General features: G+C 33.7%; 1 protein-coding gene across 1 annotated transcript in view; it reads right to left on the reverse strand.

Moving 5' to 3' along the window:
* Window positions 1-4800: 4800 nt before the first annotated feature.
* Window positions 4801-24801, reverse strand: part of udt (protein undicht) — a 67727-nt gene continuing 47726 nt past the window's right edge. The window contains exons 11-14 of the mRNA XM_090389211.1: window positions 18176-18415; window positions 15235-15341; window positions 12094-12235; window positions 4801-5250 (exon numbers count right to left, since the gene is read on the reverse strand). Coding sequence (XP_090245337.1) covers window positions 5084-5250; window positions 12094-12235; window positions 15235-15341; window positions 18176-18415 — 656 coding nt within the window. The 3' untranslated portion in view covers window positions 4801-5083. The remainder of the gene's footprint in view (window positions 5251-12093; window positions 12236-15234; window positions 15342-18175; window positions 18416-24801) is intronic.

Below are 24801 nucleotides of genomic sequence, written 5' to 3' on the forward strand. Positions count from 1 at the left end.
CATGCACAATTTTGAAATTTTGCATGCTTTACATTTAGTCTATAATTTTTTTACCCCAGAAAATTAATAAGCTTAGTTTCATCGAAAATAATATCTGTAAGATGACATTTTTAAAATTTTAAAAAGTATTAAAATTTTTAATTAAAAAAACATTTTCTTTAAAAAATATTGCAATCCATTAATAAAAGATCAAACATTGGTATACTCCAAACACAATTCAGGAAGAAACAAAAGCTTTTTACAGATATAAAAAATAAAGTTGAAGACCTGTCAGTTACAGCGTGCACATTTTTGATTAGTGGGGAGGACATGAGCACTGCTGGATTAAAACTCAAGGTTACTGAACCCTCATCAGTTAGGATAGGAAATTTCATTTCGAAACCGTGAAAAATTTCTGATTGAAAGGGAAACAGTAGTAATTTTAGGGTCATTTGTAGATAACGGTGCCATTTCTAAAGTGAGCAAAAGCACAAGCCTATTATGCCGAAAATAATAGTGCAACAGAACTTTTTTTTTTTCTTATCAAACTTTCAATACCTAGATTGAAATATAACCCTGTTCCTTTACTTAATTACTGCAATGGGCCCATTGTGTTTGGAGTATACCAATGTTTGATCTTTTATTAATGGATTGCAATTTTTTTAAAGAATTTTTTTTCTTAAATGGACATTTAAAATTCGTGCAACTTTTATGATTTCAATTAGTTTTTCTTCCTTACTCTACTTGGCTGCACTTTTAGATAATTTATTCACCATTTTAATAAAATTTTATAATAGATTACCCACTGATTAAGGTTCAGGAAGACCCAAAAAAGCTGTAATAGTAAGAAGGGCTTGGGTTTTTAATGAATAATAGATTCACTTTCTTGATCTTATTTGATTTAAAAAAAATTGATAATTTCAGCTTGACTTGTGGCTAATAGCTTCATTTCTAGTTGTTTAATACTAATTGTCTAATTGGAAGGAAATAGCTTCCTCAAGATAGGACATAAAAACATGATTCAGTGAAGCATTTTTATCAAATTTCAGCACTTGCATTGAAGTATAACCTCATTCCTTTACTTAATCGATATATATATATTTTTTATTGTTTTGGCATGCAATTTTTTTTTACGGCCGGATGCCCTTCCTGACACCAACCCTCAATCCTTTATCCGGGGCTGGGAATATGCGGTGGTCATTTCCTGACCTACCACATCCTCTGTATTTGGTGGGTACGGGCTCGAACCTCGGTCTAATCAAGAAGCGTGTGCTATGCACTACTGCTCCTGCCCACGGAGGCGCCTTTACTTAATCGATATGTAACCACTTAAATATATTCCTGTTATTGTGAAAATAGTAGCTGTAAAATGACACAATACACAGAGTTTGTAATCTAATAATTCCAGGATTTTCAGCATCTTATATATTCCTTTAAATAAATCCACGGATTCTCAGTCCCAGATGATTTAGAGAGTTGGAAATCCCCCCCCCATGTAACCTCTCTGAAACTTAATCACTGGCTTTGTTTTACAACTGTTTTTATTATCTGGCTAGTCGCCCAAGTCAGTCTCCTTTGTTAATGATGTTTTAATATTATTTAGTAGAGCACTATGGATCATAGTTTGATGAAGTAAGCTGCACACAAGTTGCAGATTTATCCTGGCCTACTATTGTATAATTCAGTTGCATGTTATGCTATATGCAGCTTTTGTTGTTAATGAGTGGTTCAGATGCTGCTCTTATGTGTATCGTGGAATTGTGAAAAGCTATGTTAGTTCATCTGTGGGTATTTAAATGCAGCATCTCAATTTGCGATAATATTAATTGTGAATGCCCTATACTGTTAATGTTTCTTTAATAAAAAAAATGAAACACAACATTGACAATTCTTTTTGAAACATTTTTCTGATATTTTAATTTAGAAAATTTTTTAAATCAGGCATTCATTCCAAATTGCATGCTTATTTATTTGAACTCAAATTTATTACAAAATTAAGCTCCCCAAGCATACAATTTTAATAACCAGGCTATAATGGACTTGAGTTAATTTAATGACATCACAATCCAGTACTGCAGTTGATACAATACAGGAAGTTGAAGAGATACAGACAGTAAAATTAATGCCTGATGGACAAAAATAAATATCAAGATGCTACACAAAATTAAACAAGGTAGCTTCTGCAAAAATAGATGAGCATAAAAATATTTAATATTTTTACATTAAAATTCTCTAAAAGTTCATATTCTCTACAAGAAAAAAAAAAACAACTATATATACGTAAAAATAAATATTTACAAAGTATCAGATCACTTCTTTCGAAACAGCAGGAAAACTTTTTTTTTTATGTTTTGTTTAATTTTAATAAAATTAACTAAATTATAACATAAAAATGGTACAAATAATATAATTGTTACACATTTACTTATGTAGTCAATCTTAATCTAATATTATAGATAACCTTGTTTCCACAAAATAAAATGAACTTTCAATTTCTGCAAAATTATTAGATATCACACTTCAAAATATTAGCTTAATGTTACTGCTTCATTCAATTATGTGGGCTGAGAAATAAAGACAGATAATCTTGTTGATGGTGAATTTTCGTAAATTGTAATTTTAAGTAAATTAATAATAAAGGCCGTTTCGAAGAACAGGTACCACAGAAATATCAGTATAAATGTCAATAGAAGAAACTGAACATCCATATGAGAGGATATAATATGAATCTAGTCAGGAAAGAGTAACTTTTAATTCTTTTTCAAAGAGGATGCTTTCCGTTCGATTTATAGGATCAACTCATATATTCAATACTACACGAAATCACATTAATTATGAAAAAAGTATAATATTTTAAGGGCCTTCGATAATTTCAGTTCTGAGCAGTCCAGCTCCTGCCTATCATGCAAAATGTAAAAACTTATTTATATACTATACATATACTTTATTTTAAAAAAAATTCAGAACATTTCCTTTGAGATTCCTTAATAATGTGTCAAAAACTATACAGGATGTCCCAAGAAAACATCAGAGATTGATTCCTGGAGTGATTTTAAGCAAAAAAAAAGTCTGTATCAACATGGGTCTGATTTTGAACAGTTATGAAGCTATGGCATTTTGAATATGGAGGTTTGAATGGTAAAAAATAAAACAAAAAAACAAAAACAATTAAATCAAAATAAGCAAACATGTTCTGCTTCTTCATATGATAAAGATTTTACTAGGTATATCTGTTTATTTTTATCATTCAAACCACTCATAATGGCCATTTTTAAAATTCAAACAGCCATAGTTCTATAACCATTTAATATCAGGCCCATACTGACATGGACTCGTTTTCTCTAAAATCACACAGGGTAGCAACTCCTAAAGTATGACAGATTCCTCCCAGAGACACCACATATATGTGTAAAATGAGGATATCACATAATTTAAATAACAATAGAAGAACTGGAGTGGACGAGCAGAACATTGTGACCAAACACTAACAATCAAGCCATAAAAGAAGGATAAAAAAAAGGGATACAAATGAAACTCCAAAATAAAATACAAGGTTTAAGAACTTCAAATTCTTGTTTTTTTAAATAACAGGAATTTGAGGTTCTTATATGTTGTTTCCTTGTATGAGAGTGATATTTCTTTGAAATATTTTTTATTTGTTTATGTATAATATATATGTATTTTATCACAGTTACTACATGGCAAGGACACTAAGGACATTGACAACCTGCTTAGTTGCTAACGTCCGTAGGGTCTTTATTTTTGGCTACAGTAGGTAATGTTAACTTTAGCTGCCAAATACAATACAAAGATATATATTTTATCGTTATCGATTAGATAAAAGCTAAGCAATAGTTTTATTACTATAACAGCCAATATAATTTATTAAGCTTATAGCCCAAACTACTATACAGTTAAAGTGATGTTTCAGATATCTTACTGATACCCATCATCAGACCATGCTGCTGACAGACTCCTGCTTGCCGATGCTACCAGAACCTGATACGCATACTCCTGGTAGGTTCTGGTAGCATCAGCAGCATGGTTTGATGATGAGTATCAGTAAGATGTCTGAAAAGTCACCTTAAATGTATACTGATTTGGGCTATAAGCTTAGTAAACTATATTATTAATTTCACGTGGTATAAGAATGGTTATTAAATATAGTAATTAATCTTAATGGAAAACAACCACGTAACGTCCTTCCCTACCTATATAAACAATGATTTTCTTAGACTGCTTCAAAGCCTTTCCAAATTACGACTCTTCAAAGGCCAATGAGTCCCACGCGTTAAGACAATAAGACCTCAATTCTTGTATATACAGGTGCCACTAGTACAAACAGCAGATTTAAAATTGATGTATATAAACTAATGGTGCGTCTCAATTATATCAGTAAACCATTATATAAATGCATAAAATGAAACATAGGATAACAAAATAAAAGTGGTAACACATGAACAAAGATAACAGAGCACATTTCTTTTTTAAAAAAAAATGTAAAAATAATTCTCTTATATATATGTATCTACATACACAGTATATATACACCCACAAATGTACTGGTGGTTCAATAAACCATGCATAAATTTCAGTTAATAACATTACTTATATTAACTAAGAAAGGGAAGAGGGAAGGGAAAAGGAAGGGAAGTAAAAAAAATGAGAATCTGAAGTTTTTAAACAAGTCAGGAATGAATATTTTAAAAAGCAAAGCATTTTGGATTTATACACACTAAATTTCATACCACTATATTTGAAGTAACAAAAAAATAAAAAAAATTTAACGAAGTTGACATCTTTGTTTATGTATGTACATTGCATATACTCAGAAATATTATCAAACTATGAAATGAAGTTATGAACTTTTGCTCTTTTGCCATTATTACATTCTTATCTCTAGTATTCCACTTTCGATTGCTTAACAAAGCTACTAATAATATTTACGATCTGATGGCATGATTAAAAAATATTTCGGAACTAATGAACAAATGGAACTTGGAATGCCTTTGTCTTTGAATGCAACTAATGGACATTATTAGATGGAAGGCACTTTATAATACCACTTAGTCTGTAACCTTTAAGGGTACTTTGTTAACAGTTTTTATAAAATTAAGAAAGTACCAATTATCAGTGCTGAAACAGTAGTTAAAGTATGAAGCCAAATATCAGATCTTAAATTTAATCCTATATCTATGAGTACAGTAACTTGGTCTGCTATTGGACGATATGGATCACTTCCATCATCAAAATACATTGGGCAATCATCAACTGTAAGAGAAAACAAGCAGAGATGAATACTTTAAAAAGTGTAAGCAAAGTAAAGTATAAGTAAATAGCAAAGAACAATTAAAAAATATGCAAAACTTAAAGATATTACACTAGTGGCACCTCCGTAGCCAGGTGGGCAGGAGCAGTAGTGCATAGCACACGCTTCTTGATTAGACCGGGGGTTCGAGCCCGTACCCACCAAATACGGAGGATGTGGTAGATCAGGAAATGACCACCGCATATTCCCAGCCCGGATAAAGGGTGAGGGTTGGCGCCAGGAAGGGCATCCGGCCGTAAAAATTGCATGCCAAAACATTAAAAACGCTGACCCCATATAATAATAATGGGAAAAGGAGAGGACAAGAAAAAAAAAAAAAAGATATTACACTAGTAGACAAAATTAAAAGCCGCAAAAACCAAAATAATCCTTTAAGGTGACTTCTGTATGCATAAAGTTTATTCACCATGCCCATCTGTCTGCATATAAAAATTCAGACATCTTTGGACATTAAAATTGGACCTTTGCCACCAGCTTTTAGTCTCATGTTAACAAGCTGGTAACAATCAATCAGATTTTTTAAATATTATTTTTAATATTTTTTTTCATAAATTTCAGATGCTTTTCTTTGAATGTGTACAGCAGCCCCAGCCATAATTTTTTCCACAAGGTACTTCAATATTGCCTACAGTGGATAAAAAGAAATTATGACATTGTAGAAAAAAGTACTGCAACAAACACTGACTTATTGTAAGAGTTCTAAAAAAAATTCATTAAAGCATTGGTGACAGGTCAATTACAGATGTGGGTTACACTAGAACTAAAAACATAACGTAATTTGGGAAATTTTCCTAAGAACACAAATCATGTATAAGAACAAACATTATGAATTAATGCCACTTGTGCATATTTTTACACTGTTGCAGAATTCCTATGATATTGTTTTGATTTGACTGGTCTTTATGAAGAAATTGGTATCAGTCACAATTCAGAAGAGTGGCATCTTTTCATAGACAGTTCAAATAAAAGTTTGAAAGCTGTGTTATTTCACAATGGGAATATACATACATTGATTCCTGCTGTGCACTTTGTTCATATTAAAGAAGATTATGGAAAAGTGAAGCATATCAGAGAGGATCATGAACAGTATGAGGTGTGGCAATAAAGTTCCCAAACTGGTGGGATAAAAAGAAGGCAAAGTGAAGGAGCTCAAAAATGGTTTTATTTTTATTCAAAGTAATAATTACCTGACCGATGACTTACACCATTTTAAAAGTTTCTGAAAAGTCAGCAAAGGCTTCCAAAGAGATGTTCAGTTTGGTGGTTATGTTTTTCTTTTATGTTCTCAACATCCTGAAATCTCTTTCCTCTGAGATTAGAAGAGTAGGGTGAATGGTTGATCGGTACAATGTCATTCTTTATCAGAAATGTCTTCACAACAAGTGCAAGAATGGGTGGGGAGCATTGTAGTGCAACAAGAACTGACACTGCCTTTCTCTTGAAATTGTGGCCTCATGTGGGATATATGCTTCCATGGTGAAGCACCTGTATGTAGAATGCAGCATTGACTCTCTCTCCCTTCAGTTACAAATTCCTTGTGAATCACATCCTGTTGAAAAACATGATCAGCATTGTTTTTGGGCCTTGGTAATGATTTTGAAGTCCACTGCATGCTGTGATGCATTATCTGTGGGTTGTACTGAAACACCCAACACTCATCTCCAATGACAGCTCTCATTTCCAGTTGAGGAAATTAGGATTATTTTGATAAGTCTGGATGAAGTCTTTGCATGATGGCACTCTTTGTTGCTTCTTCTCATCTGTGAAGCTGTGTGGTACAAATTTTGCAGACTTTCCTTTTCCCTAAATCTTCATACAGAATTTGACGAATCATCTTATTCATATCCAAATCATCAGCTATCACTCTGATGATCAAATGATGATCTCACGCTACAATTTCTAGAAAATTTGCAACTTTATCCTTGTTTCGAGAGATTGACAGAAGCCTATTTCTTGGGTCATCGCGAACATCCTCATGTCCATCTTTGAACTGCTTATACCATTTAAACACACTGGTATGATTTACTGTTTTAACACCATAAACAGTTTTTAACATTTCATACATTTTCTTTGCAGATTTTCCCAGTTTAAAGCAAAATTTGATATTTGTCCATTGCTCCATTTCAAAATTGTGACACGGAACATTAATGCTATTAACAAAACTGGTTGTTATTTGCAACCTGTCAGCCTACTGGAAAATGTCTGTACCAACATCTGTTAGAGGAAGTTTGAACTATAACATACCATTTCTGTTTATTTTCAGACTCAACAAATATGAACACAACAGCACCAGTCCAGGAGCTTTACTGACACACCTTGTAAATGGAATGTCTGTGGGGACTTCAAGATGCTGATGCTCCTTCTGGATTTTTAAGTTGGTTTCACTAAATTTCCATTTTCTTTGCCACTGGGACAGCAGCAAATCAGAACTGTCTGCCAGAATTGAGTTGCAGCCTAGAGCACACAATACAGTAAACAATCCTTTGCTTCCATCACTGCATATCAAACTGAGACTGGTCAGACAATTTGTTAAAGTACTGGATACTCTAGATCAGGGGTGGCCAACTTAATTTGTGATGCGATCTACTTTTTTTTCTTCAAAATGTGCCGCGATCTACCATCTCAAGAATTTCATCAAACATGGTTAAAAAAGTTAATCAACACATTGAAAAATGTTACTTTTAAATTTAAATACAATTCAGAATTCTTATTTTAAATTCATACGTATTTAAATTTTTAATTTATGAGAAGTTTGTTTCTTCATGTCATCTGCCAAGCTTTAAAAATCGGGGATATACTGTGATAAGCGAACCGTAAAGAATCTTCTGTATGCGAATCTGTAAGAATAGAGCGATCTTCGTTTTTTTGGGCCTAATACAAAAAGGCCGATTCACATAAATATGTGGAACCAAAACAGGAATTTAGAAGTTCACTGCATTTTTTTACATTTGGGTACTTTTCTCGGCAAACATATTTCCAAAAGTCTTTTTCTGATGATCTGACTTTTAGGAAGATATCGTTTCGCAATGTAATAATTTCATTTTCAAGTAATATTTTCTCCATGTGAAAAATCGCAGCGATTTTTTCTGCAATTTGTTTCGTATCTAAGTCAACATTAAATGGATAAGAAATATATTGAACAATGTCTTCAATTGTTTTAAAATCACTGAATCTGATTTCAAAGTCGTCCACAACATTCTGAATTTCAGAAACATATTTCTCACTATTAAATTCAAAAACAGGATATTTTTGCAAATGAACTTGCATATTTGCAAAATGATAGAATTTTTTTTTCTTTGAGAGCCTTAGCCATTGCCAAAAATTGATATTTATATGCAGAAATATTACTAATCATGCCACCCACATTTTTATTTTTTCCTTGTAATTCCAAATTCAGATCACTTAATTTACTGATAAAACCTGCCAAAACAGCCAGACTGCACAACCACTCTGTATCTTGTAGCTGCTGATAATCATCTCCCCTTTGATCAAAAAATTTTTTAAAATTTCATTCAGCAAATTTTGAAATCTCTGTAGAAACTTACTCCGACTCAGCAACCTCACATCTGTGTGTAATATCAGATCTGGTTCTTTTTCAGCAAGTTGAATTTTGAAAAGTCTCCTTTGAAGAGATTATCCTCTGATGGAATTCACGATTTTGAAAGCTATGTCCATAACACTTAGAATTTAATCTTTTGCTGGCTAACACTTGTTGGTGGAGGATACAGTGGTAACTCAAAAAATCTGGGAATTCACCATCCTTTTGGCACAATGCGATGAATCCATTAAGATGCCCTGTCATTGCTTTGGCTCCATCTGTTGTTATTGATACTTTTAATATTTGTTGTTATTGATTTAATTTTTTCAATAAAATTTTTGAATGCGTTAAATATATCAAGACCTCTAGTTCTTTCTTTTAACAAAACCATACCCAGCAGTTCTTCTCTAGGGGCAGAATTATCGAAAACCATATGAATAAAATCGAGCTGTATCACTGACATCTGTAGATTCATCCAGTTGTAAAGAAAAGGACACACCACTAGCAATATAAGCACGCAATTGTTCGCTCACATTTTTACTCAATTTTTTGATGCTTCGCATCATGGTATTTCGAGATAATTGCAGACCTTGAAGAGAACTTTTAATTTCAATTTTGTTCTTAAAATTTTAAAAAAGAGAATCTGTTATTTCTAAAAATGTGTCTTTGATGAATTGACCATCAGAAAATAGTTTGCATTTTTTTGCAAGAAGATAACTCACTTTAAATGATGCTACAGTTACTACTTTAGATTGCAAATTAGGTGTCATGAAGAAATTTTGTTGCGCGAATAATCTGGATTTAAGTTCTAATTTATTTTTTCTAAGGTCACTATTAGGCAGAAAACCCGATTGGTATTTACCATAAAGATATTAATATCGTTAATAAATGTTGAAAGCGGTAAGGGGACCCAACATGAAGTGCATTGAAGTGCCTTTCTAAATTTGCTTTTTTAAGTCTAGCTATGGAAGCATTGCAAATCAAACAACATTTTTCTTTTATCATTACAAAAAAGTATTCTAGTTCCCACTCTTGATGAAAAGATACGCTTTACTCTTTTTCGTAGTATTCATTTTAAATCAAGGGATATTAAGTTAACGTATAAGTACTGTCCAGTTATTAATATTAAGTAAACTAAATAAGAATTTGACAAATACACTATGCTCTCCACAACTAAACTGCTTGAATTTTCACTAGACCACAGAGTAGTACTCTGTGCATTAGACAAGCCTAGCGGCTGCGCGGCGACAAGAGTAGTCACGTGGTTCAACGGATTTGTAATAAGCATATGCAGTGGGGTGCATAATAATAATAATAACATTTAGATTTTGACTAATCTATTTTTTATATATGTTTAAAATGCATCGTGATCGACCGAAATTAAAGCCGCGATCGACTTGTTGGCCACCCCTGCTCTAGATGATACCTTCCAGATTGGCTGATTCAAAAGTGAAAGGTGGCATACGAACAAAGTGAAATCTTCTCCTTACTGGTCCACAAGTAAAGTAGATGCTGAAATGCCTGGCAGTTGTTTTGTCTTGTAATGAATGGCTTTCTTGGTAACATTAAGAATGAAAATTACAAGGAAGCAGCTGACAAATTGATTTAAATTATGGAAAGTTGGAATTCTGAATGTCAATCAAGATCCATTATTTGCACTATTATCCAAATTTTTTCAAACCAAAATGTGTGTGTATACTTATGTGTGTGTGTGTGTGTGTGTGTGTGAGAGAGAGAGAGAGAGAGAGAGAGAGAGAGAGAGAGATTCCATTAGTACATAGCGTCAATGAAAAAGAGGTAACAAGGAAGGGGAATGAAGCTATGATGGGTGGCTATGGCTATATTTAATTATTGGTTCAGGATGATCACAGTGTAACCACAAAAGACAAAGATATTCAAAAGTCCATTTTATAATGATTGATTTTTTTTTTAAATTAACCAAAGGATGGTTTCTTCTTTAATTTGTGATATTTTTTATTTGTTGTTTACTTTTAGCAAAATTAAACTATTCTGTATAGATTTTAAATACTGATCATGCAAAAAACTAAGGTAATATTTGGAATCAGCATACCCCAGTTCATAAAGAAACACCAACAAATGCTCACAAACAGAACCTTTTTTGAAATTTTGTTATATAGTGTTCTTAGTTATTATGGAAGCTACATATTGTTGTTACTTTTATTATGGAAGTGAAAATAAAATTATACAGAAATCTATCTGGAGTTTAGTGTTCAATTATACCGTACTATCCCAAGTCATCCATCAGTAGTGTTGTCCAGTGTCTGTTAATTATGTGAGCAGGTGACCAGCTGTGAGAAGTCAAATTATAGCATATCAGGCTTAACATCAAAACAGGACTAGGCATGGTGTTATGGTGGTGGTGTTGTTATTTGGTTCTTAGGAGCATTAGCAACTAAGGCCATATTGCTCCGGAGATATGCGGTGGTTATTCCCTGACCTTTCCGCATCCTCCGTATTTGGTAGGGTGGTGCTTCAGCCAGAGAAAGTTAATGCATATCAGATTCTGCATATGCATTATCAACTGTCCAAACAGAAATGGTGCTTTGTTTTACTCTGTATGCAGTTTTTAGGTAGAGAACAGAATATGGATTATCATTTTTGCTTCTAAAATAAACTCAAGAAGAAACTCAATATAGGATACCAGAACCTTAAAATTAGAAAAAAATCGAAATATGCTTACTCTAAAGCAATCAAATTATTGAATTTTGAAAATCTTTTATAGACCTCAATCCCTGTTTGTGAAGATGATATGCACTGCTTTCATATACATATGTTCGTTTTTGAAACCCTCCCTCTTTAAAATCAATACACTCTGCCTTTCCTCACAGTTTATGCAAGACTAGTAATGAGAGGGATGGACTGATTTTATTTACATGGCAAAAAAACAGCAATATAAGGGGAAAAAAAAAAAGAAAAAAAGATTTTCTAGAGTGAAACCCAAACTAAATCCAGAAAAAACATTTAAAGGCCTGCAAAATTCAAAGTTCTTTTTTTTTTGGTAATTCAGCCCTCTCACCTAATTTGAACACCTCCCACCTATTATAAGAAGTAAAACAATACACCTCAAGAGAGACATAAAAGATTTAAAAAAAAAAAAAAAACCACTTTCCTTTTCTCATCCTTATAATATATATTCCACACTTGGCAGGAAAATTGGTGGTCAGAGAAAATGTGAATCTTTGACTAATAAAAAAAAAAAGATTAAATTTATTAAAAAAATACATACACTCTCTTTCATATTCTTCCATAGACAACGCGACTTGTGCTCCTTCTGAAGCATTACTGCTGGTGACATCTTGTTTCAAATGGCAAAAGGCTCCAAGTGACTGGGACATAAGAATACGATTCAGATCTGCACGCTGATAAACCTAAAAAAAAAAAGTAATTTTTTCTTTTAAAATACCTATTTTAACAAGAAACACTAAATTCTTATAATTTAGCACTGCATTTTGAACCAAACAATTTGAAATGCAGTAATCTAAAAAGTTTATGCAGTTCTGTGTTCAGTTTTTGTCTTGGATGCTTTGGTCCTTCCAGCAATAGAGGCAGATTTTTAACTGCTACAGAGTGGACTTATGCTCACATTAGTGAATGATACTGTCACCCACAGGTCAACCTAAATAGTTAATATTATTTTATACACCAAAAGTTGACTTAGGTCAAAATGATAAGGGTGTACTCTTTAATGTGAGCATAAGCCCAGTGACAGAGACCAACTTTCAGCATCGATGGTGACCTCTATCACTGAAAAGCCTAAAGTATCTGCAAGAAAGAAATTGAATACAGAGACATACAATTTTTGAATTATTTCAATGCTTGCACTAAAATATAGCTTTGCAATTTACAATTCTGTTGAAATGTGGTATTTTAAGCATACAAGAACTAAAAAAAAAACTTTTAAGAACCTTATGACAAAAATTAATTTTGTTTTTAAATCAAATCTACAATTTTAGTTCAAAACATGCATTCTTTTCATGTGGGGCAATATAAATGATGAACAATGTATTTAGTACAGAGAAAAAGCAAATAATGTGTTTATGTTAAATTACAATTAGGGCGTTGTTAAATAACTGAAATTAAAAACAGATACTTCATTGCACTCAAGTAGTTGTTTAAGGTGAATATTTTTGAGATCAAATCAATTAACCTTATCCGGAGTACTAACATGTGTGTGTGTGCACACACACACACACACACACACACACACATTTTTCATGTGTCATCCCTGTAAATGCACGTACATACACTACCATCCAAAAATTATCTGGACATCTGTTTTCATAGTTCATTGTATTTTCCTTGATAAACAAATCACCAAACTGGTACATAAGGAAGGCATGAGCCATGCAAATTAATTGTTCTTATCATGACACACAGAGCCGAGTTCACTGATTTTGAAAGGGGGGGGGAGAAGTTATTGTCAGATGTCACATTGCAAGCTTGTTGATTTATGCAACTGCTAACAGCCTACACTGTCTAGCAACACATAGGAAAATAATGGAAGCTCATTTCATATGACCAGAGGGTACTCAGAAGGGTAGTATGACCACCTCAGCAGACATCCATGCAAAACATCAATCCTAGGAATTGAGGTCTGTATGAACACATATGGAGTTCTATAACTTCAAATTTAATGAGATAGTGAACAGTGCATAAGCCAAACATAATTCATCAACTGCAGTGAGCAGTCTCACCTTGCATGGCAAAAAAATGCAATAACTGGTCCACAGAGTGTCTGCCCCTGGAGTGCACTGTGCCAAAAATGAAATTTGGAGGGATGTGGTTTGGTGGTTGTGGTGCACTGTCTCAAGGACCTTTGCCAATTGTGCAAGGAACCACAAATGCAGGCATCTATATTTTGGACAATTCCATGCTCACTGATGAAGTAGCACTCCTTTGGTACACACTCATATTTGTTTCAACATGATAATACCCCTTGGCATACCAGCGGTTGTTTGATAAGGCGTTTGTGAACATGAATGCACAAAAGTTGAAATGACCCAAAGTTCCAACCTACACATAGCTGCTAAATCTCTAGGTTTATGATAGAAGATCTGTCTTTATGATCTCCCTTCTCTATCTCACCATTAATAACATAGTTTGTAAATGCAGAGTTTCATGCTCTTTTTTCAATAAAATGGTTTTTCTTTCCTTTTTGCAAAAAAAAAAAAAAAAAAAAACAACAACAAAAAAAAAAATCAACTAAGTTATCAGAATTTTTAAAAATTCTGTAAATTTCTTTTTATTTTCATTAATGAACATGGCTGTAATAAACATCCAAGAATAGTTTGCTATAATTGTTTAGTTAGCAATAAACTAAATGCAAACTTGATTTTGTAGGTTTTTCATTTCCAACATAACACATACGACACATATGGCTCAGGGATGATATCCTATTTCAATTTAGAAAATAATAAAGATTAATAAAACAACTTAAAGTTTAATAAAAACTAATTTCATTAAAGATTTATTTTCAAGGAAATAAATGTATGGGATGGAAACTTATCTAACTTGTATTTCTAGACTCTGCCAGTAATGCAAGAAGAAACACTGCTCTCCCCATCAATAAATTAGTAAAATTAGTACAGTGGGAAAGCCTACCTGCCCATCAAGTGGGTAAGCTTTTCTGCTTTTCTGGATACTTTTTTTGGATGGTGGTGTATGTATATAGATATACAGTTTTCAGGTGTGGCCACTGCAGGGGTATGTATATACACACATTTTTCAAGTTCATTTCAAATATTGCATAGTTATATACAAATTGTCTTCAAATCTTTTGGTAACTGTTGCCATCTCTTATCTGTGTTCCAAAGTAATTCTAAATACAATTTATAATAGATGGTAGCACTTAAAATCAAAGGAGGAAAAGGAAGAAGTGATTGTGTCTGTCAGCCAATATTGTCTAATTTGGGCTTAAAAAAGCTAAAATTTCATACTGAAAAGTTGAAGATGAAACTAAATCAAGAGATTTCAACAGATGTATAAGATATTATTGCATCAAAAATAGAAGTAGTAATGATTTTTTTACATTTTTTTTTAAAATCTGATTAGAATGAAGTTATTAATGACAAAATTTAGAGTGAACTTGGAAAACTAAGTCAGAATAAGAACAAATAAATTAATATTTAAAGGAATTATGTATTTGATTTTTTTTTTTTATAAATTTTCCAAACTCCATGAAGAAAACCATTTTATAGAGCCAGCTGCTAGAGGAAAAGAAAGCCAAGAGCCCACATACATGTCCACTGAACTTGTTTCAGAAAGGGTTAAAGTTTTATTAAGTGTTTTATACTATCTCTATTGGATTTCAAAGATAAAACTAAAAGCATCATGATCTCATTAAAAAATGACAAAATTAAATACATACCCAACATCTATATTTACTGTATGCATCATCTTCATCATAAGTAATCAGGTATGACTTTAAATTTTCTTTCCAGAAACCAATGCATTTCATTTTGTAGTCTGCTTCAGCTAAAAACAGAAAACAAGAGCAGTAATTTTAGCACAGTATGTTCACATATGTCTATAATCAGAGGCTTGACTTTCATTATATGTATTATATAAAATCTCATTTATCAGTTCCACATGCTAACAAGGTACCAATTATTGCATTCTGTTGCAAAGTAAACAGCCAGAAATAAGATAATGGTGTGTTTGGAATGGAGTAAGAAGCGAGGTGTTCACAAGACTTTTTTTTTATATATATATATATATAAAAATTTTAAACTACCACATTCCCTAATCCACCCAGTCATGCTTTGATTTCCTGTTAAAAACCATTAACATAACAGAAAAGGCTATTTAAAGCTACATGCTGAGCATGGATTTCTTAGCTTTTGGCACACCAAAAATGGGTGTATATTTTCACAGTAATCAGTAATGCAATCATGACTGACTATTAAATTCTTTTTTTCCCTGATCATATGAGTAAATTCTTTTTTTCCCTGATTACAAGTGATCATATGAGTAGCTGGTCTCTAGTACTACAGACTCCCCCCACTATCTGAGGGAGGGGGCTTGCTAGTATTATTTCATACAAAATTAATATTAAAAAAAATCAAATTTTCAAAAAATTATTTTCTATTACTTATTTTTTGTTAACAAAATCCATAAATTCTATTTGTTTTTGTCAGATTTGTTTTGCTCAACTCTTCCATTGGATTGATACTTCAGAATAGTGATAGCTCACATATGTTCCTTGGGAGGTGACCATGAAGATCCAGGGACCACTTTCCCCAAGAATGTTGGAGACCAAAGAGGTCTTGAAATGTTCTTAGTCACAGCAATGTTTCATTCTTTGAATAAATGGCAGATGAACCTTTTGGTGGTACTATTTGTTTAAAAGTAATGCATAACAAGAACTTGTGGTAAAGGTGAGCAGAACATTTCATCACACTGGTGGCATTAAGACTATTGCAAATTACTAACAAATTTGAATTCTGTCATCCACAAAAACACAAGAGAGGTCAAGAAGGTTCCCCTACCTTTCATAATCTATTTTACAGCAGAAAATTTAAGGTTAATACTTTATATAAGTTTCACTTGATCATCTCAATGGTACATATAACTTGGAAAACAGATATGAATTATGCACACTGGGGACAATTCAGAAGAAAAAAAAAAAAAAAAAAAGATGCTAGTCAGAATGCAAAGAATAGAAGATCCGTGATTTCTCATTTGAATAATTAAAGTTGAAAATTTCTTTCATATCTTTAAGTTTAAAGATGCATTATTATTATATTTACAGTGTATACTTCCCACAAATTAATGAGGTTTTCAAATATACTTATATATAATTCTATAATAATCATAAATTTCAAAATAAGATTATTCTAATGTGCTGAATGAACACATCCTATATCTAGAAGTATATTGCAGGAAAAATTATAATTAACTGAACTGAATTGAATTTTAAGACACTGAACTGTTTAGTTTCATCCTATGTTCTTTTTCCTTATTTTTTTAGCCTAAATGTACTTTAAAGTGGGTTTGAAATGTATCAAATGTTGTACTAGACTGTTCAGTTATTGGGATACTTTTGTAAATAATATTGCAAAATAGTTATGTAGACTGAAACAGTAGTCTTAAAATCTTAAGACAGTTCTTTCATTACATTGTTGTTGTTTGGTTTTTAGGAGCATTAGCAACTAAGGCCATATTGCTTCGGGATATGCAGTGGTCATTCCCTGACCTTTCCGCATTCTCTGTATTTGGTAGTGATGGGCTCAAGCCCCGGTCTAATCAAGAAGCGTGTGCTACGCACTGCTGCTCCTGCCCACCTGGCTATGGAGGCGCCCTTTCATTACATGAAGAAAAAAAAAAAAAAATTAGATAACCTCAACTGGGTGACCACTCAGTTATGAGAAGTATTTATTGGCCATCAGAAAAGGGTAGGCTACTTCACTGCAGGTTGTAGGATAAATATAAATAAATAAAATGAAATAGGTAACTTCTCTAATGAGCTTACATCTGCTGTACTACATAGAATTTAGAATTTGGAGACAGCTGAGATAATTAAACAAGTCAGGAAATCTACAAAATAATAATAAACTAAAAAAACCCAACCTGCTATGCAAGCAAATGAACCATGGCCACCTGCAGCCATATTCTCAAATATTCTGTGTGCGCGCATGCACACATGCAGTGGAGAGGACAGAACTTGTGACATGAAATTAACTTTGAAAAATGAAATTATGTATTAAAATAATTAATTCATAGGTGAATCATATCCAAATGGCCAGTGAACAGATATTAGAAAAGATATCTGCTAAGTGAAAAATCCAACCTATTGGAATGGTAACTTTTTATTATTACTAGAAAACTACACTTGCTATCTGGTTTGGTTTCCTTGTAATAATAAAAAACTACCTGTTTCACCAACTTGTAAAATGTGAACAAATAAGGCAAATTTCCTTACTCTATGCTTTTTACAGATTTGAACAGATTCAAAAGATAAAAATAACTTGTTTCACCAACAAATAAAATATATTTGAACGTTGCACCGGTAATGGTTTCCCATCTCATGCTTAGCACAGAAATAATGTCAACTGCAACACTAGGAGGCACGGGGATTTTATATATGTAGAGAGACAATGACCATGTGTTATATGCTGCTTTGCTGGGACATCTTGTGGCTTACAATTAACAATGAACTCAAGTCTTATAATACTAAGCGTTTTAATTCATAGGCACTCAATTGGGATTTGCCCTGGATGGGCATAATGCTATTTATAAGCATCTATAAATAGCATAAAAAACAATTTTACTAATTTTATTAAAAATTAATATAGAATCAATTTACTTACTATATATATCTAGAGGTCTGCCAACATAATCAACAGAAATGCAGTAATCAGAATCAATTTGGATAATTTTCTGGTCAGGATCACAGACAGAAAAGTCAGAAATATTCTTCCTACATTTCACAAGGGGTCTTGGGCTAGATGTTACACCACCACGAATTCTAGTTTCAAAGAGAATCTCTCCTTTCTGAATAAACTTAAACTTTCCTGCTACTGGGCACTTAACTGATACAGGATTTTGCTCTGGAAAAAACATATTAGGGTATCGATTATGCAATTTTTCAAATTAATTTATTAGTAGATATATATTTTGTCTATTTTCTGATCAAAAGGACAGAGGCAAATTAATCTATATGGTAGAAATAAATTCCAAAATCTGGTAACAGCTGACAAAATTTTTGGAATGCTCTGATCACAATCTTCATTGATGAAATACAGATTATTTTTGATAAACAAAGATGCAATAGTGGATTTTGTTATCATATTTAAAACTAGGTAAATTTATCATTCAATTTATTAATAAAATAAGCAGTTATTTCATGATTGATGTATTATAAAGTTGGTGAATTATCAGTTTTGTATTCCTACCTTTTGTTTCATTTTGTTAACAGAGCAGCAACTGCTGTTCACATTTGTCTACAGATTTTTCTGCTAAAGAATGTTATTCTTTATCAGAAAAGTAATTCAGCTTACTGAACAATATATATATGCTTGAAGCATATAGTATTTTTTTTTCATGTTTTTATAGAATGCTTTTTTTCCAGGTTTATTTTTTGGATTGAAAGCCAAAAAAGAAATGTTGAAATTAAATAAAATAAATTTATTAAAAACCATAAAAGAATATTTGCTTATAGCATCCAAGTAGGAGGGGGGGGGGGGTAATGTCAATTCATTATCACCTATAATACAAGTCCTGTACAATTATAATTTATTAAGAAACACTGAAAAACTTTTGACAGTGAAGCAATGTGGCATTGCCTCAACAGCAAAAGCATTGAGAAAATACTCTCAAAAGAGAAAGGGATCACATGGATATTTTTTATGGAATAAAGTTGCACGCAAACCTTTCTTTATAAAGATATAATGAAGGTAGATACATTCAAATGGAACCAAAATAGGGGGTTGATTTAAAAGAAATATACAATTAAGGTTTACCTTGGTGTCAACGTAGGACAGACACCACAAATCGATATGTGGAAGTGTTGAAAAAGTTGAAAGCCTGCATCCATAGAGTTTGACTGGACAAAAACCTTAATGAGGTTCTTCTTCTCCATGACAATGCATGACCCACCCAGTCTGCACACAATGGAGGCCATTGCAAAACTGGAGTGCACTGTTCTTCCTCATCCCCTCATAGCCTGGATCTTGCACCTTCCGACTATCACTTCTTTGGCCTGCTGAAGGACGCACTCCATGGAACCCATTTTGTGGATGATGACCAGCTCAAGCACAGTGTTCACGAAGCCCTCCGGAGCAAGAGTAAGGACTTTTACAGGATTGGAATACAGCATCTGATTCAGAGATGGTGCAAGTGCACAGAAAACGATGGTGACTTTGTGGGAAAAATAGTGTGTTTATTAATGATTGAGCATTAATTGATGTAAAAGGCACAGTTGTAGGAATTAAATTTTCTGAAGTAAAAAATAGGAGACATTACTTTCGTACCACTCCTTGTATTAATTAAGAGGACATCTGGAGCCTTAAAAATAGTTTCTGGGGCAAAGAAAAGGCATCATGTGGTGTAAAGAATCATAGTACAAACACATTTGCATCCCCAGTATGAGCTGGGTTTTGCCTGAACCTGGAACACAAGATTGTATTATTCCACACTGCTATAACTGCCATGCTAAAAAACTCTGTCAGATATAAGATTTAATAATCAGTAAAGCTAATCCTGTGATTTTGTTTCCTGTCTCAAAACTTTTGCTGATACAGTGCACATATAACAATCAAATCTATTTATTTGTTACTTTCAGAATTAGACAAACAGAAAATGGATAAAATTACTAATTCTGAAAAGTACCTGCCCCACAGAGTCACAAAAGGGCACTACGTGAAACAACTGAAAGTACATAGTATGTACGTTTATGATGAAGCAAATTTTAGACTGCTCAAATGTGAAGACATAAAAAAATAAGACAGAAGAAACTTTCAATCATAAGATCCATAATCTTTTTCCATTAGTGAACTCTTTATAGGTTAACCATTAATCACAGAGCACAGGCAATGAACTCAATGCTTGCAGGCACCATTAAGACCTACTGGAAAGCACTTTACAATCCTAAGGAAGCACTAGGCCAAGAATGACTGAGTTCATTTCTAAGAACGTGAAAAGGATAAACAGAGGGCTCATTAGTTTGTAAAACCACTTGCTGTAGTAAACATTAAACAGATGAAAACTTTCAGGAACAAAATCTTAGCTTTGTAAGAAAGTCACAGTTAATGAATAACTAGTAGAAAGAACTAATGGAACTTGAATGGATTCTGAAACTAATGACAATTCAAAATGGTACGGAGTGAAGTTTTGATTTGCTACCTTTTAATTTTTTTTTTTTTTTTTGGTTTTGTGATTACCATCCTGAATCAATATTAATGCTTGGCAAGTTAGTTAATTAAACAGTGCATTCCAATTCAGGCCCATTCAATTTTTTTTTTTCATTAATTGATTTTTAAAAATTTTTCTAATTAATAGAAGTGAAAAGTAAATACAATTATCTCCTTATCAATTAATTACTACAATTATAACTTTACAGAACACTTAATAAAACTTTAGTTTTACATTCTCTAAACTTAGCTGTTCAGTTTAATTTAATTTTATTAGCATCTCCCATATACTTTTAAGTCTCTTTATGTATAGCTATCTGTTCACAAGCGATGCCTGTGAACAGATTCAAGCATCTTGGATAACAGTACACACGAAGCATGCATGGACCATCTAAGCTAACAATACTGCATTAACACTATATTTAATCTATGAATTTCGTTTTGCATACAATCTGTCTGAAAAAAAGAAATGTTAATTGTTGGATTTCTATTGGTCTGATTTTAATGAAATTTGAAATGCTCTACAAATATTTTTAAAAGGCTCAAATACAAAATTTCATGAAAATCTGTCCAGTAGGAGTCCCTCATGCAGGGGATGGACAGACAGATGTGGTGAAACAATAGGTGCATATATATGCAAATGTGTCTAATACAGAATGCAGTGAATCAAAAGAAAATCTGTCATCTGAAGTTTGTGAAAAATGCAAGTTATATCAAACACATTAGGTTTTAATTTACACGCGGGACAAACTTAATGTGAGCTTCAGTTAACAGCTCTTTTATTCATATACTGAGTTCTTTTTTTAAAGTAACTGGTACCACTGATTATCTACCAATCAGGTGATGATATCTTTGTTAGTACTATAAGTACTGCTTTTACTTGTCAGCTGACAGATTTTTAAAAAGCTTTCCGAAGTATATCAAACATTTTTTAAAAAATATTTTAAAAAGCTTTCTGAAGTATATTCTATACCAGAGGTTTCCAAACTTTTTCGGTTCACACCGCCCTTAGTGCCTCAATAATTTTTTCACGGTGCCCTTAATGTATCAGTAATTTTTTTAACAGTGCTCGAGGCCAAAAGAAATACCAAACAGGTCTGTTTATTAAGTAGTCAGGTCCAAACAACTTAATAAGTAATGTTGAAACTGTGAACTACCTTGAGCTAGTAGCTCGCACGGTGTCTCACAGATGTCGAGTATCGCTGTGTTTCCCTCAAAAATTTAAAATATCCCGCGATGCCCTGAGGTGCCACGGTGCACACTTTGGGAACCGCTGTTCTATACATTAAAAGAAAATCACCTTGATAAACTGTATAATGAAATAGCTGTAGTAACAGATTTCAGCTTCTACAGGTACTATTAAAAGAGTGAAAGTTGAAGTATAGCAGACAAGGTAATCATGATGGGGTGGTCTTGGACCATCACTGAGCATCCATAACTATCACTGCTATAGTTATGGACCATTAGCATTAGCATTAGTACAGGCATTTGATGTAAGAAAGCAAGCTTATGCAGCATCAGCCAAAAAAAAAAAAAAAAAAACCACTTCCACTTCACCCCTCTGTTCGTTCAAAATACCTGTCCAGCTGAGCCTTAAACTTATTTAGGCTATTAACTTCCACGACAAGGGATGGAAGTCTGTTCCACCAACCAACCACCCGCTGGCTAAAGGCAAATTTCAGCATTTCAGAAAGTTGTCTTTCCTCAATTTGAATTTATGCCCTCTCAGGTGATTATTCCGAGCGAGAGGAAGAATCCCATCAGCATTGAGCATGCTCAAACCATTCAAGGCTTTATACACCTCTATCAGATCACCTCGCTGGTGCCTAGTCTCCAGACACTGTAATTTGCAAAACTTAAGCCTTTCTTCGTAAGAGCACCCCTTTGTTCCATTCACTAATCTTGTTGCCCTTCTCTGTACTCGTTCCAGCAGCTCTACATCCTTCTTGAAATTAGGCCTCCAGACCTGTATACAGTACTCTAGGTGTGGCCTGACCATTGCCTTATACAAGGGAATAATCACCTCCTTATCCCTGCTAGAAAAATTCCTATATATCATTGACAATACACCATGAGCTACTCTTGCAGCCCGTCTGCACTGCTCAGAGAACTTCATATCTGCCTGCACAACCACCCCCAGGTCCCTTTCATTCTCTACCACTGTCAGCGTAGTACCACAGAGTTGATACGTTGCTCTGGGGTTGCTGTTTCCCATATGTAGTACTTTACATTTGTCAATGTTAAACTTCATTTGCCACCTCTCAGCCCATCTGCTCAACCTTTCCAGATCCTGTTGCAGCAGCATAGTGTCAATAGTGTCCTTGACAACCCTGCCTACCTTTGTATCGTCTGCAAACTTCGACATTAAGCTTGATATACTCTCATCAATATCATTTATAAATACAGAAAACAATAATGGACCCAACACTGATCCCTGAGGGACTCCACTAATAACATTAGTCCACGACGAGCAGTGTCCATTGATTACCACTCTCTGTCTTCTCCCCCTCAGCCACCCCTATATCCACAGCAGCAATTTGCCTCCAATGCCACACTGCTCCAATTTGTGCAGCAGTCTTCCATGTGCAACAGTATCAAAAGCCTTTCTAAAATCCAAGTATATAATATCAAAGTTATTCCCTGCATCCAGTTCCTTTGTGACTGCATCATAGTATCCAATCATGGTCAGGCAAGACTTCCCCTTAACAAAACCATGCTGTGTCCGAGCTATAGCTGAAGTCTTGTCTAAATGATCCTGCAGTGCTTCTTTAACTAGTGCCTCCATTAATTTTCCTGGAACAGAAGTTAAACTCACAGGTCTATAATTACTTGTGTCAGCCTTTGATCTCCTTTGTGAATTGGGGTGACATTTGCACATCTCCAGTCTGTGGGTACCTCCCCTGAGTCCAAGGAAGCTCTCATAATTATGGCTAAGGGTTTGCTTACTTCCTTTGCTGCCTCCTTTAATATAACTGGATAGATCCCATCCACCCCAGGTGCCTTTCTTGTGTTTATCTTCAACAATTTCTCCTCCACTTTACTCTCAGTTATTACAAGATTCTTTAGCTTACTGCTAGAGTTGAATACACCTTTGGCTTTCCCCTCGCTAAATAACTCCTCATGTGTGAATGTCGATGCAAAATATTCATTTAGTTTGTTAGCTACCTGAGCAGGATCATCAACAGTTGACCCATCGATATCAAGTGGACCAATCTGATTCATCCCCTTCCTTCTAAAGTTTACATAAGTAAAGAACTCTTTGCTGTTTTTCTTTGCATCCCTTGCCAAAGATTTCTCGTAATCTGCCTTCGCCTGCCTAACCTCCTTTGTAACTTGGTTACAGATCAACTTGTATCTATCATAGGCTTCTGTGTCATGTGTTAATTTGTATGTATCCCATGCATGTTTCTTCTCTGCCATATGCCTCATCAGTTCATCTGACATCCATTTAGGCCTAAACCTTGAACAATATTTCTTAGTTGACCTAAGAAATTATAGCCTAGTAGCTTCCAAGATAAGTTTTTTGAATGCTTCCCATTTTGCATTTGCTGTTGGTAACATCATCAGTTGGTCCCACTGTATAGAATTTAAATACTGTCTCAGTCCATCGTAGTCGCCTTTACGAAAGCAATAACCCTTCCCTTTACCCCTAATGGTAGTTACCTCTTTGAGTAAATCCCACTTCAGCACACTGTGATCACTGCCACCTAGTGGTTCATTTATCTGCAGATTCTTAATGCATGAAGAATCGCTGCTGATAATCAAATCAAGAGTATTCTTCCCTCTAGTTGCCTCCTGAACATGCTGATGTAGAAAAGAGTCATTCAATAAATCCACAAAAGCCTTGCTAGTGTGTGAGTGACCAGCCCCCAAATTCCAGTCAATATCTGGGAAATTAAAATCTCCCATTATAAGACTCTCTGATTTACTGGCCCACTCTATTTACCTGTACAGTATCTTATTATACTCATCAGAGTCATTAGGCCTATAGCACACTCCTACTCTCAATTTTGATCTCCCAATGCTTATGTCACACCAAACTGACTTGACACTGCCCTGTCCATCGATGTCCACTGGCTTCACTT

The sequence above is a fragment of the Mastigoproctus giganteus genome, chromosome 14 (assembly GCF_048544385.1).
Source record: "Mastigoproctus giganteus isolate SK-2022 chromosome 14, ASM4854438v1, whole genome shotgun sequence".
Classification (NCBI taxonomy): Eukaryota; Metazoa; Arthropoda; class Arachnida; order Uropygi; family Thelyphonidae; genus Mastigoproctus; species Mastigoproctus giganteus.